The sequence below is a fragment of the Carcharhinus amblyrhynchos genome, chromosome 7, assembly GCF_965287045.1.
Source record: "Carcharhinus amblyrhynchos chromosome 7, sCarAmb.v2.hapA, whole genome shotgun sequence".
Lineage (NCBI taxonomy): Eukaryota > Metazoa > Chordata > Chondrichthyes > Carcharhiniformes > Carcharhinidae > Carcharhinus > Carcharhinus amblyrhynchos.
The window spans coordinates 79050139-79063430 of NC_137330.1; the positions used below are offsets into that span (position 1 = coordinate 79050139).

At 40.9% G+C, this 13292-nt stretch overlaps 2 protein-coding genes across 6 annotated transcripts in view; both read left to right on the forward strand.

Moving 5' to 3' along the window:
- Nucleotides 1–13292, forward strand: part of klhl32 (kelch-like family member 32) — a 277267-nt gene that overhangs the window by 185972 nt on the left and 78003 nt on the right. The gene's annotated exons all lie outside the window — the stretch shown is intronic.
- On the forward strand, nt 2932–3329 carry LOC145345516 (COP9 signalosome complex subunit 9-like). The gene is made up of 2 exons (XM_080193341.1): nt 2932–2996; nt 3230–3329. Exons 1-2 carry the CDS (start codon nt 2938–2940, stop codon nt 3327–3329), a joined length of 159 nt encoding a protein of 52 aa, XP_080049467.1. The 5' UTR covers nt 2932–2937.

The following is a 13292-nucleotide window of genomic DNA, read 5'->3' on the forward strand; positions in this document are numbered from 1 at the left end:
AATTTCAGAGGTAGGGTCTATTTTATCACAGATCTTTGTCTGAAGATTTTTGCAGGGTTCCCTTTTAGTTGGTTTAATTCAATTTCAAAAACTGTCACCTTATTCTAAATTCCCCTACAACAGGAATTCTATATCCACTCAACCGATTTCCTTTAGTAACCAAATCATCTCATGAATTCCTAGTGCCCAGGGAGTAGTTTGCACCGCCTCTCATTATAAACTAGTGCATTTGTCCCAAGTATTGTCCTGATAAGTTGTCTGAATATATAGTTGAAGTAATGCTTTCTATAATATGCAAATAATGGATCATTTCTACTAGTGCTTACTGCTACAACACATTCTGTAATCTATTTTGTGTCTTACCAAATGCTTATGTTTGCACACATTCCTAGCCTTTCTGTTGCTACATTTTTGTAAAAAGTCTCATAACACAGGTTTATTTGGTAGCACAGGCCACAAGCTTTTGGAGCACTGCTCCTTCGTCAGGTGAGTGAGAGTTGTGTTCACAAACAGGGCATATAAAGACACAAACTCAATTTACAAGATAATGTTTGGAATGCAAGTCTTTACAGGTAATCAAGTCTTAAAGTCTGTACCTTGATCACCTGATAAAGGAGCAGCACTCCAAAAGCTTGTAGCTTGTGCTACCAAATAATCCTGTTGGACTTTAACCTGGTGTTGTGAGACTTCTTACTGCGCTTACCCAGTCCAATGCCGGCATCTCCACATCATGGCTACATTTTTGGCCATACTTTTTTTTTGCTAAATTTTCCCATCAACCTCCTAAATTCATTTTTCCCTTTTATTATCCTATGTCAGTTGGCTCTGGTCATTATATAATTTCAGAATCTGGACATTAGGTAGCTGAGTAACACTCTGAAACTATCAGCACAGAAGGTGGGCATTCGAACCATAATGCATGTGATGGCTCTTTGAAAGAGCATCTATGCTTAGTACCAGATCCCTGCATTTTCACCTTAATCCTTTAAATTCCTATAGGACATACAGGTTCTATAGAAGTAAGGTCTCTGGCTCTCGCATCTTTGCTGTCTCCAACCCTTCCTCAAGCCAATGTTCAGTCGGCTCCTGGACCTGACCAGCAGCTCCGACTTTCTGTTGTGGTCTTGATCCTGGGTTGGCCTCCATGGTAGCTACAAGTATCACTGCCAGCTCTGCTGGCTGAATTCGTGGGGGGGATTGTGGGGTTGGGGGTCGGGGGGAGGGGGGAGTTGTTGGGAGTGAGAGACAGTCCATAAAGCTATCCATTCCAGGCCCTTCAATCTCTCCCAGAAACCCATGTTCCCATGGCTCTGGATGCTGCCAACTGGACACCATCCCCGGTGCCATGCCCCACCTCAATGGTCTGCTGAGCATTGCTACATCATTGCCATAATGGCCACAGGACTGCCCATGCCCCCTCTTGGTCGTCAATGGCCTTCCACACAGCTGTACTGTCCCTTCACATGTTATGACATGACGCAGTCTGCAACCTCAGTGCAGCATGATCCTGCCCCTCCGGTTGGCCGCACCACCCCCTGGTATGGACCGCTGAGGTCACAGGCCATTGCTGCCAGCCTGCGGCAGATTGGGCTCCACATGTAGAGCATAAGGGTAGCTGTGAGGAGGTCCCCATTGAGAGCCCTCCTGGAGGTCTGGTGCACTACCTTCCAGGAATGGCTTCCAAACCGATCGTTGAGAAGCGCTCTCATGGCTTTCATGCAGATTAGCCACTGCAGAATTCATGCAGTATGAGGCTACCCCTGACCTTTGGATCCCCAGTCCAGCCCAAGCTCCCTTAATCCTCTGCACCCTTGCAAGCCCCCCCATCCCACATCATGGCAGAGGAGGTCTTCCTCCTGCCCCCGAACCCTGGAGGTTGATGCTCAATAGTCCTCACCTCCTAGCTCTCCCTTGCTATTGCTGCATCTTGACATCATTTTTAAAGAGCTGTACAAATTGGCGCCGGTGTGATACCATGCCAGACAGGTGGGAATCCTCTGGGAGGGGAGACGATTACATGCCGAGCTCTCTAATCTCACACTAGTAACCTCTCAGTCCCATGCTAACAAGCTTTGCACACTTGATGAGCACAATGCCAGTCGTGCCGCTCGAAAGGGGTTAGGAAGATCACAAACCACTGGGCACCGGGTGTGAATCGAATTTTGAGCTTCACACACAATTTTCTTGGCTCGCCACTATTTGCATCAGGCAAGGCAAGGTGGTAAAATTCAGACAGACTAACAAGCAGGAACAAAAATATTATTTGTCTACATTCAATGGTGGAGGTAATTAAGACCTTCATAAAAAGCCTTCTCACATTTAGCTGGCTCAAAATTAATAAAGGGCAATGCATTCCAATTCACTTCAGGATGTTTTGAAATGATCTAGAAAATGAAAGTGCAGGAGTACACAATAGATTTCCTTTTAAATGGGCTATGTTTGGATGAGGAATATTTGACTATAAAGCTATTTAAGGTTTTTGACTGTATTTGAATTGCTTTGCTGATGTTTATTAAAACATAGTGTTTACAGTTATATTGTCTAGTCTTTAGTATGTGCAGTAGCTGAGCAGGAGTCTGCAACCCACTGTTTCCAATGGTAAATTCTTTCAATACCTTCAGTTTTAAGAAATAATAATGCTGTTCTAGGACATTCAATCGCAGCTGTGAACTCTGACCTCCTGTATTGAAATTATACATGTTATTAAACACTGGTAAGTGATTCCCCAGAAATATAAGAAATGGGACAATGAACTTTGTAAATTTAGGCTATCAGAGAGATTTAGGTCTGCAATTTCCTAAGCATGCAACATGACAGTTTGCAATTTGACAGTTATAAGCCTGAATGAGTGTGGGACATCAGAAGGTCCATCTGTTTTTCAGTCTGGTACTCGGAGACAGTCTGGGACAGAAAATTCCGGTCAGAGTTAAGCCAGCGATGGAGGGGATGTTCCTGGAGAGTGGGGGGCCCTACAAGAATCTGCATGAGGCAGGAGGGAAATTAATCATAGAATCCCTACAATGCAGAAGGAGGCCATTCAGCCCATTGTATCTGCACCGACCACAATCCCACCCTGCAATCCCAACCGTTTACCCTAGTTAGTCTCCCTGATACTAAGAGGCAATTTAGCATGCCCAGTCAACCTAACCCCCACATCCTTGGACTGTGGGAGGAAACTGAAACACTGGAAGGAAACACACAGACAAGGGGAGAATGTGCAAATTCCATACAATTCAGGACTTCTAATGTATCTTGCAGCTAATGAAAAAGCAGTCCATGCGGATTTCTTTGATGATTTTGAAGACCTGTTTGACGATGATATTCAGTGATTCCTTCTTTACACTTCACCATCTGAACCACTGTACAATTTCAAACAAGGAGGAGAGAAAAGAATAGTCAACACCTGGAAAGACTGCTGCTAATGTTGTGTGGCCAAATACACACAGCAGGATGTTTTTTTGAGAGGGAGTTCACATTTTACAAATATGCATAGACTTGTGTACAGTCAACATATGAATATATTTTGTCTTTTTTCAAATTATGAATTTATTTTATTAAAGTAACTTGTAGCAAAAAAACTATAAAATTTTTGTTTGCTTTCTGCTTGAATTTCATAAATAAATACAATGTAATAGTTACTAAAATTATCAGTAAAGTACCATTTACAAAAATAAGTGTGAGGAATACAGGCATTGGTGTGAATTAACAAACCATTTGTGGTTTATGAGATAGCTGTGTGTGGGCATTATGGCTAATGGGGGAGGAGTTTGTGCAGGAGCTAAACACAATGAGAATAAATCCAAGGGTAAGTAGTCACTAATTGTTTTTGAATTATTTAGTGATTGGCTTTTCAAGTAGCATTGCTTGAGGCCAAAGACTTACCTGGATATGTCAATGAGACCTACAGGCTGTTGCATAACAGTTGTATTTGCAGTAAGTACTTTGGGGGTAGGAATGGATTTTGTTGTGACCAGGTGAAGAGGGATGAACTTACTGTTGTCTATTCAATATCCTTGTTTGGGTACAGTAATTATGCCCACTTATTGGGCACGATAAGTTTATTTTTTGCAAGGCCATGCTTTTTTTCCAACTCAGAATGCATTTAACTATTTGAGCTGTGAGCAATAAGGAGCCAATCAAACAAGCTTCTCTTGAGTCAAAGAGCAAATTTATTAACTGCTAAACCCAGAGGAAAAAATAATAAAAATGCAACATCAAACATTCAAAATATACACACGTAACAGACACACATGCACACACACACATTTAAGTATCCTGTGACTGTCCTTGAGGCATAAGTTTTTAAACATCGTGGTGAACCTAGGATGGTTGGTTTCTTGGATGCTGTCAGATGTAGAAGATGTTGAGTTATTGTGAGATCTTGGTTCACTGGTAGGTTTCTGTAGAATTAGCTTCTGGAACCAGGTGACACAAATTTCAAAAGGGAGCGAGACAGAGCTTGCAACTTGTTTCCTCTGCTGAAGACTGCCTGTGTCACTTGCAATCTCATTCTAGTGGCTGGCAGTCTTGTCTTGAAATACTTCACTGACTGACTATTTTCATTATGTTTTGGGGGTGAGTCTGTCTATGGCATCCAATGTTTTAATATCACGTACTTCGCATTTTTAATGTCTCTTCCTGGACACTTATGAATTTCAATGGGTGTCTGGATTATAGGGAATCTCTCTCTTTTCACACTCCCTCTGAGAGTGATTTGTTGGGTTCTCACCTCTACCTTGGAATAGAGCCTTCATTTTTAAGCAGGTTGCTCTATCTCCATTCAAATTTCAAAAGTTCCAGTCAGCTGAAAGTTGAAAAATCAGATTTTCAAATGTAAAAGGGCACAACCTCATACCAGTAGCCATTGTATCAATTTTCCAAGCATAAAAACAGGGCAACACTGATGAATTTAGCAGAGCATTATCCACACCAAATCTGAATATGTTCAAACCATTCTCTGAATCATTGGATATATCTTGTTCAGTGTTCTGGGCGGCTGTAGCAGAATGGTAGCTTGGTGTAGTATATAATTTTAATGTTACTGGACAAGTAATCCAGAGACCAGGCTATTGTACTGGACTCAAGATCTAAATCCCACTATGGAACTGCTTTTCCGTAACAACCCATCCAATTCATGAATGTTCTTCACACGGGTGGAAATCTTCTAATTATCCGACTGGTCTACATGTAATTCGAGACCCAAAATGGTGGACTCTTGACTGCTCTCTTAAATGCTTTAAAAAGCCAGTCAACTATATCAAACCACAACATGAAAATTGAGTAAAAATGAAACAGACCACCCTGCAAAGCCCTCTTCACTAACAGCTGGAGACTTGTATAGCACCTGATACCATACAAGCAGTTTGGCCCAGATTTCTCTGTGACTGTCATAGTAGTCCTGGCTGGAATCCGGATCTGACGACCATTGTACCAGGTACAAGCAATGAAACCTCTCTCTGATTATTGTCTACCATCCTCCCCTTTTGATGAATCAGGACTCCTCTATGTTGAGCACTAGTGGGAAAGTAGCACTGAGAATATCAAAGGGACAGAATATACTCTCTGTGTGGAGTTCTTCAATATTTATCACCAAGGTTGCCTAGAGAGTACTATTGTTAACTTAGCTGATTGAGACTTGGGCTGAGGCAGTGGTGAAACATGGCAGGGGAAATGTACTTAACCTTGTTCTTGCCAATCTAGCTGTGGCAAATGCAGTGCATGATTTTTAGGAATGGAAAAGTCTTTATATCAAATTGAACATTTCAACAGTACAGTGGTTAGCAATGCTGCCTCACAGCGCCAGGGAACTGGGTTTAATTCCAGCCATGGTTGGATAACTATTTGTGTGGAGTTTGCACATTCTCCCTATGTCTGCATTGGTTTCCACTAGGTTCTCCAGTTCAGCAGCCAAATGTGTTCAACCACAATCTGTAATCTTTATGGTCAGTTGGATCCCTCACTTAACTATTACCATCAAGCTAGGGGATCAACATGGATTCAATGAAGAGTTCCAGAGAGCGTGCTGGCAGCAACAGTAGCCATACCTAAAAATGAATTTCCAACCTGGTGAAACTACCAGGCAGAACAATAAGCATTCTGAACAGCAGAAACAACATGCTTTAGTAAAAGGCAAGAGAGCCCACAGCACATGGATTTAATCAAAGTTTTGCTGTCCTTGCGTGTTCCAGTCATGAATGGTGGTGGATAATTAAACAACTCAACCAAAGAAGGAGGTTCCAAAAACATCCCCATCCTCAATGAAAGGGGACCCCAGCACATCAGTGGAAAAGTCAAGGCTGACATATTTGCAACCATCTGTCTGAAGTGGCATGTGACTAATGCATCTCGGCCACCTCCAGAGAATTTCACAGAGATGCGAGTCTTCAGCCAATTTGATTCTCTCCACATGATATCAAGAAATGGTACTGGACACAACAAAGGCTCTGACAACATCCTGGCAATAGTTGAAGACTTGAGCTCAGAACTTGTGGCAACCTGAGTCAAGCTGTTCCCATACAACTACAACACTGGCATCTACCTGTCAATATGGCAAATTGCCCAGGTAGGTCCTGTCCATTGAATGCAGAAGAAATCCAATCTGGCCAATTGTCACTCCATTAGTCTGCTCTCAATCATTAAAAAATGATGGATGATGCCATTGACAGTGCCATTAAGCAGAACTTAAAACAGCAACAACCTGTTCACTAAGTTTAAGTTCTGCAAATGCCACTAAGTTCCTGATCTGATTATGTCCTTGGTCTAAACATTGAGCTGAACTCAATAGGTGAAGTCAGCATGACTGTCCTTTACACTAAGGCCGCATTTGACCCAGTCTGCCTTCAAGGAGCATTAGCAAATTTGAAGTCAATGGAAATTGAGAGAATACTTTCCCCTTGCTGAAGTCATACCTAGCACAAAGAGGATGGTTGAGGTTGCTAGAGGCTGATCATCTCCATGCCAGGGCATGTGCTACATGTGTTCCTCAGAGTAGTGTACATCTTCAGCTGCTTTATCAGGGACCTTATCTCAAACATTTGATTGAAAGTTGGGATGTTCACTGATGCTTAAACAGTATTTGTACCATTTGCAACTGCTCAGACATTGAAGCAATTGTACCCAGATGAAATCAAGCAACATTCATGCTTGGCTGGAAAGTGGCAAGCAACATTCATACCGTCTCCTTCAAGAGAATCTAACTATTTCTGTTTGGCATTCAATGCATTACCATCACTGAATAGCCCACTAACAACATTCTGGGGGTTAGCATTGACTAGAAGCATAACCAGACTAGTCATATAAATACTGTGGCTACAAGAACATGCCAGAGGCTGGGAATTCTCTGGCAGATAACTCATCTCTTGACTCCTCAAAGTCTGTCCAACATCTAAAATGAACAAGTCAGCAGCATGATGGAATATGCTCTACTTGCCTGGATAGGTGCACTGTTCAAGAAGTGCGACACAATCCAAGACAAAGCAGCCTGCTTAATTGGCACACCATCCACTATTTTCTCTCTCTACCATTGGCACACAATGGCAGTTGTGTGTGCCACCTACAAAACTCGTTAGACCAAACCTTTCAAACCTGCAACCTCCTCCCTCTAGAAGGACAAGCGCAGCAGATTCATGGGAACACCCCCACTTGCACTTCCCCACCCCCAAGTCACACACCATCCTAACTTGGAACTTGCTGGATCAAAATCCTGGAACTCCCTGACAGCACTGAAGGAGTACCTACACCACATGCACTGCAGCAGTTCAGGAAAGCAGCTCACCACCATCAACTTGAGGGCAAATAGGATAGACAGTAAGAGCTAACCTTGACTGTGATGCTCATACACCAAAAACAAATAAAAAGAAAAAATGTTGAACCCTTTGCATATATTAATTAAGACCCAATGGTTATTTAAAGACTTATCATGTGGAAGTTTATCTGTGATGAACAGAGAAGGCACTTGCAGAATTCTTCAATAGGCACTGTGATTGCCAACCAAAAGAATGTTTTTGAAATTCAATTTTAATATGATCTCAAGAGGGCCAGGAACCATAATTCTCCACTGGCTCCACAGTCATTGATGACTGACACCCGTTGTCCTTCCTGGGACATATCTTCCGCCCAGGCTTGTGTGCATAAAATGTTAATGAGTCCTGAGGTCTAACTTCAAACCATTCTTCAGGTTGGGATGTGTTCTACATACACAGATGAACTTCTGCCTATTAATTTATTAAGAAATTCATTTAGATTTTTATAACTCAGTAAATATTAAGTAGTGTTAACCCATATGCTACCATTAGCACCAGTGGATTGCAGTTTCCCTGAGCTAGCTAGCATTTTTAATTTTTTATCTTGCACTGTGGCATGGAAAATAACTGATAATATTACATGAATATAACTCCTTAAGTGGCAGAACTATCCTGATTATTCTAGTCTGAATTCTGGGAAGTAAAAGTAACAAACTATTGTTTTCACCCTGACTTCTCCAGCCACCTGCTCTCATTCTGATTCAATCTCTCTTCCATTTTTACTTCCTCTCTAATATATGCTATCTACTCTGTAGTTTACTTAAAAGCAATTTTCTAACTTAGTCTCTTATCCACAAGCTGCACTGTGCATGCTGGGGGTAAAAGCACATTGGAAAATGATGCCCTAGGTTTTTAGCCATTTTCTTTGCGATTCAAGACTTACCACTGAAGACGGGCATTGTTCCACCATGGATTCAGCCAGGTTAATTTTAAATATGATTTTCTAGTGTCAAACTGCTGTACATTGTTTTCTGTGGGGTTTGTCAGCATGATTGCACTTCGGACAAGGTAATTTAGCAAGGTACTCTTGAATTGAATGTTATCTAGATAATTAATTAGAGGATGGAGATAACTTCTTGAAGTGCGACTCAGAACAGGCATTAACAATGAATTGTATTCTATTTTAAAATGTGTTTATTCATGAGTTGCAATCTAATGAATTACTATATAGAAGTGAATATTTAATAACTTTCTGAATATGCACTGTGATTTTTTTTCCCTCCCTGTAAGGTTTGGACAGATTCAAGATCTTTATTGTTATGAAACACATTTACTACGTTATAAAGTTGCAAAAGAAAATTTTAAATTGCTGATGTGAGAACACTGAATGCTATTAACAAGGTTGATATGAAATGCTTAACACTGAGCTTTATAGGAAAATCATTATCATATTAGTGCCCTATGACGGCAATTCAAAAGGAAGTGACAAAACTATTGGAAATAAAACTAATTAAGTGTTAGCCATGGCTTGCTGGTCCACTTGAGCACATTATCTCTGTTGACAATCCAGTGCAATACTGAGGGAGCTCTGTACTGTTAGAGGTAGACTTTTTCAGATGAAACATTAAAATATCATCCCATGTTTATCTAAAAGAAGAGGATGGAGATTCTCCCTGAGCCCTAACCAATATCTACCCCTTAACCATACATTATTGAACAATTTAATTGGCTATTTATTCAGTTGCTGTTTGTGAGAGTTTGCAAATTGGTTGCCATATTTCGTACATTGAAGCACTTGACTTTATTTGAACATTTTTATTTGGTTGTAGAGCACTTTGCATCTTTCTTGATCTCAGGATATCCAATGTAAATGAGAGTTCTTTCTTTCTTGATGCTATGATTAAGTGTTCAGAATGATCACAATTTACTGCCGCACAACAAACTTTACCTTCAGTGCAAAGAAAGCTTATTTAATTTTTTGTGTATGTCATTGTCTAGATTTTTGAAAATCAAATTATGCTGTAGAATGTATAGTCTATCAGATGTTGAAAGGCCTTTCATTTTGGTTAGCTTGAATTGACTCTTATCTACTATAATTATTTTTGCTTTGATGGTTCTCTTAAAGTGTTACAATGCAATGAAGATAAGTCAGCCCTTATTTTTGTGACCTTGTGGAGTTAAAATTTAACTTCTAAAGAATTTATGTAAACATTACAGTAGTTGTTGCAATATCTGATATCCCCATCCTATGTTTTATAACACTCAGCTGTCATAACTCATAACAAATCAAACAACCCCCTTTAAGATACTCAAAAAAAAACTGGAATTTAAGTGTAATTTCAGATTGTAAATGAAGAGAAGAGCCTTGAATGTTCATTTGCACCAATCATGCCTCCCTTTCATCTGGCCTGATTAGGCCTAGTGCAGTTTCATCAAACTATTCAATCACAGACCTGTCATTCCAGCCGTCTGTTGATTGAAAACAATCATTGCTCTGATGGCACAATTATTCTGACCCTTTAACTAGAGGCTGCTGTGATAATGAAAGGCTGATTATGATAGTTTGTGCCTCTTTCAGTTTCCTGAGAAGGTTAATTTGGGCATCAGACGAATGTTTAATATGTGCTTGCTAGCTACACTGAGGTAAATGAGAACGTGCTATCTCAGATATTGCATGGATATAGCTCAGCTGTCAATCATTGTCATTTACAGTTCGTGTCTTGAACACTAGAAATTGCATTTTAGTTTCTTTCCTTGCGATTTATTTATTTCTGCCTTGAGGAGGAAGTTCATTTGCTTGGCTGTGACCTTCACAGCCTTTGAACAGAAGTGCTGTGGAGTTGGCTATGACTTCTGTTTAGCTTTCTCTGTAAAGGAGATTGTCAGTCAATTCAGAATATGCAAGGAAAACCTTCAGGGTCATTTCAACAATTTACTGTTTACCAACATAGTTACTCCTGTCAGGTGGTCAGTTTTTTTTTAATATAGGTGAAAATATAAAAAAGATAGGTAAAGGAGTATGAGGGCATAAAAACTTGATTTTATAATTCACAACAGGCTGAAAAATTCTAGCTCGGGGTGCTAAGAAGATGATAACCACTGAGGAAAGTTCAGCAGTGGGCCTCAGTTCATTTGAACACTTGGGGTTCACTTAAACAGCGCTGAGGTGTCTCATAACCAAAGCTGGTGGGGATGATGATGGGGGGCTGGAAGGGAGGGAGGATTGAGATGAAGTGAAAATTTAATCAAATGACCTTTTCAGTTTTTTCCTTTATCTCCGTAATATCCTACAGTAGGTTTACAGGTTTTGTATCATTGAAGCCCTTTTCATAAGAGGTACTTACCACTTTTATCCTGACTGACCAGCCTCTCAATCATAGTCATTAACCATGATCTGGTTGAATAATTTCAGTCACAGTGCTCAAGTTCAAGACTCAGCCACTACCAGTCATCCTTAGCAGTACAAAACAAATTGTATTTCAAGTTACACAATCAGGATTTGTACTTAATAGTTTAAGCCAAATAAAACCCTTAAAAATGTAATTTTGTGTTTCATTTCAGTTTTGAAATATCTGCTTTGAAATTGTAGTTATTTACAGGACAGAAATTGCAATGCAAGGAAACGTCCTGCTGATCATCATCTGCCTTTCTCTCCCTTAGCTGATGAAACAGTCTTCCCCCATGTTGAACACCACTTGGAAGAACCACTGATGATAGTGAGGGCATAGACTGTACCCTGGGTGGGGGGCTTCAATGTTCACCACCAGAAGCGGCTCAGTAACATCACCACAGACCTAGTGGCCAGATCCTGAAGGAAATATCTGCCAGATTTGTCCTGCAGCAGGTGGTGAGGGAACCAACAAGAGGGAAAACCTGCTGGACTTCATTCTCGCCAATCTAACTATTGTAGATGCTCCTATTCATGACGTTGTTGTATGGAATGTTTGCTGCAAAGTCCTTGTGGCGAGGAAGTCCCACTTTGCATAATGTATACCCTCTATTTTCTTATATGGCACTCCCAATTTGCCAAATGGGAAAAATTCAGAACAGATCTAACACCTCAGAACCAGGTCATTAGCAGCAGCAGAATTGTGTTCAGCTATAATCAGTAACCTCATTGCTGTCATTGCCAACAACGCTGGTTCAATGAGAAGTGCAAGAGAGCATGGAAGGAGCGGACATATCCAAAAATGTGATGTTGAACTGATGAAGTTACAACACAGACTATATCCATGTTAAACACTGAAACAGCCTGCAATGGAGCAAAGCAGTCTCATGACCAAAGCATAAGATCAAAGCACTGCGGCCCTGCTACATTCAGTCATGAATGGTGCTGGACAATTAAGCCTCTAACTGGAGGAGGAGGAGGCTCCACAACCTTAATGATGAAGCCCAGCATGGTAAAAAAAATGCAAGGCTGAAACATTTGCAATCACCTTCAAAAGGCAAGCGGATAAGCCATTACTGCTTCCTCCTCCTGAGGTCCTCAGTAACATTTGCCAAGTCTTCAGCCAATTCAATTCACTCCACATGATATCCAATCTGACCAATTACCACTCCATCAGTCTGCTCTCAATCATCAGTAAAGGTGTCATTGAATGTCATCAAGCTGAACTAAAACAGCAATTAGCTGCCCACGTATACTCAGTTTGGGTTTCTCCAGGGGCAACTCTGCTTCTGGCTTCATTTCGATCTTGGTCCAAACATGGAAAAGAATCAAGAAGTGAGAGTGAGTGCCCTTGACATTAAGGAAACATTTGATTAGATACGGCATCAGGGGCACTATAGCAAAATTAAAGTCTCTGAGAATCAGGGGAGAACTCTGCAGGTTGGAGTCATACTGAGCACTAAGGAAGTTTGTGTTCATTGAAGGCCAATCATTTCAGCCCCAGGATGTCCTGGTAGGAGTTCCTCAGGGTGGAGTCTTGGATCCAACCATTTTCAGTTGCTTCGTCAATGATTTTTCCCTCCAAAATAAGGTCAGAAATGGGATACTCACTGATGATTGCACAGTGTTCAATATTATTCACAATTCCTCAAATGCCGAAGCAGACCACACTTGCATGCAGCAAGACCTGGACAAAATTCAGGCTTGGACTGGTAAGTGGTAATAGCCATCTTTAAAAATAGAGAATCTAACCATCTCCCTTTGACATGTGATGGCATTCCCAAAATATTTCCCACCATCAACATCGTGGGAGTTTTTATGTACCAGAAATTTAATTGGACTAACCATTTAAATACTGTGACAGCAAGAGCAGGCCAGAGACTGGGACTTCTACAAGTAACACATCTCTTGCATTCCCGAAACCTATCACCAAAAAGGCACCAGTCAAGGGTATATTGGAAAACTCTCCATTGCTTGAATGAGTGCATTTCCAACAGTACTGGACGCTCAAAATCATCACGACAAAGCAGCCCAATTGATTGGCATCCTATTCAGTGCCTTTAACATTCACTCCCTTCACCACCAATACACAATGGGAACAGTGTATACCATCCACAAGATGTGCTGCAGCATCTCGGCAAATCTCCTTCAATAGCATCTTC

Coding starts and splice junctions, on each gene's coding strand:
- LOC145345516 (XM_080193341.1), top strand. CDS start 2,938: ATGGAGGGGATGTTCCTGGAGAGTGGGGGGCCCTACAAGAATCTGCAT. Junction 2,997..3,229: donor AATCTGCATGAGGCAGGAGG/GAAATTAATCAT, acceptor GCAAATTCCATA/CAATTCAGGACTTCTAATGT.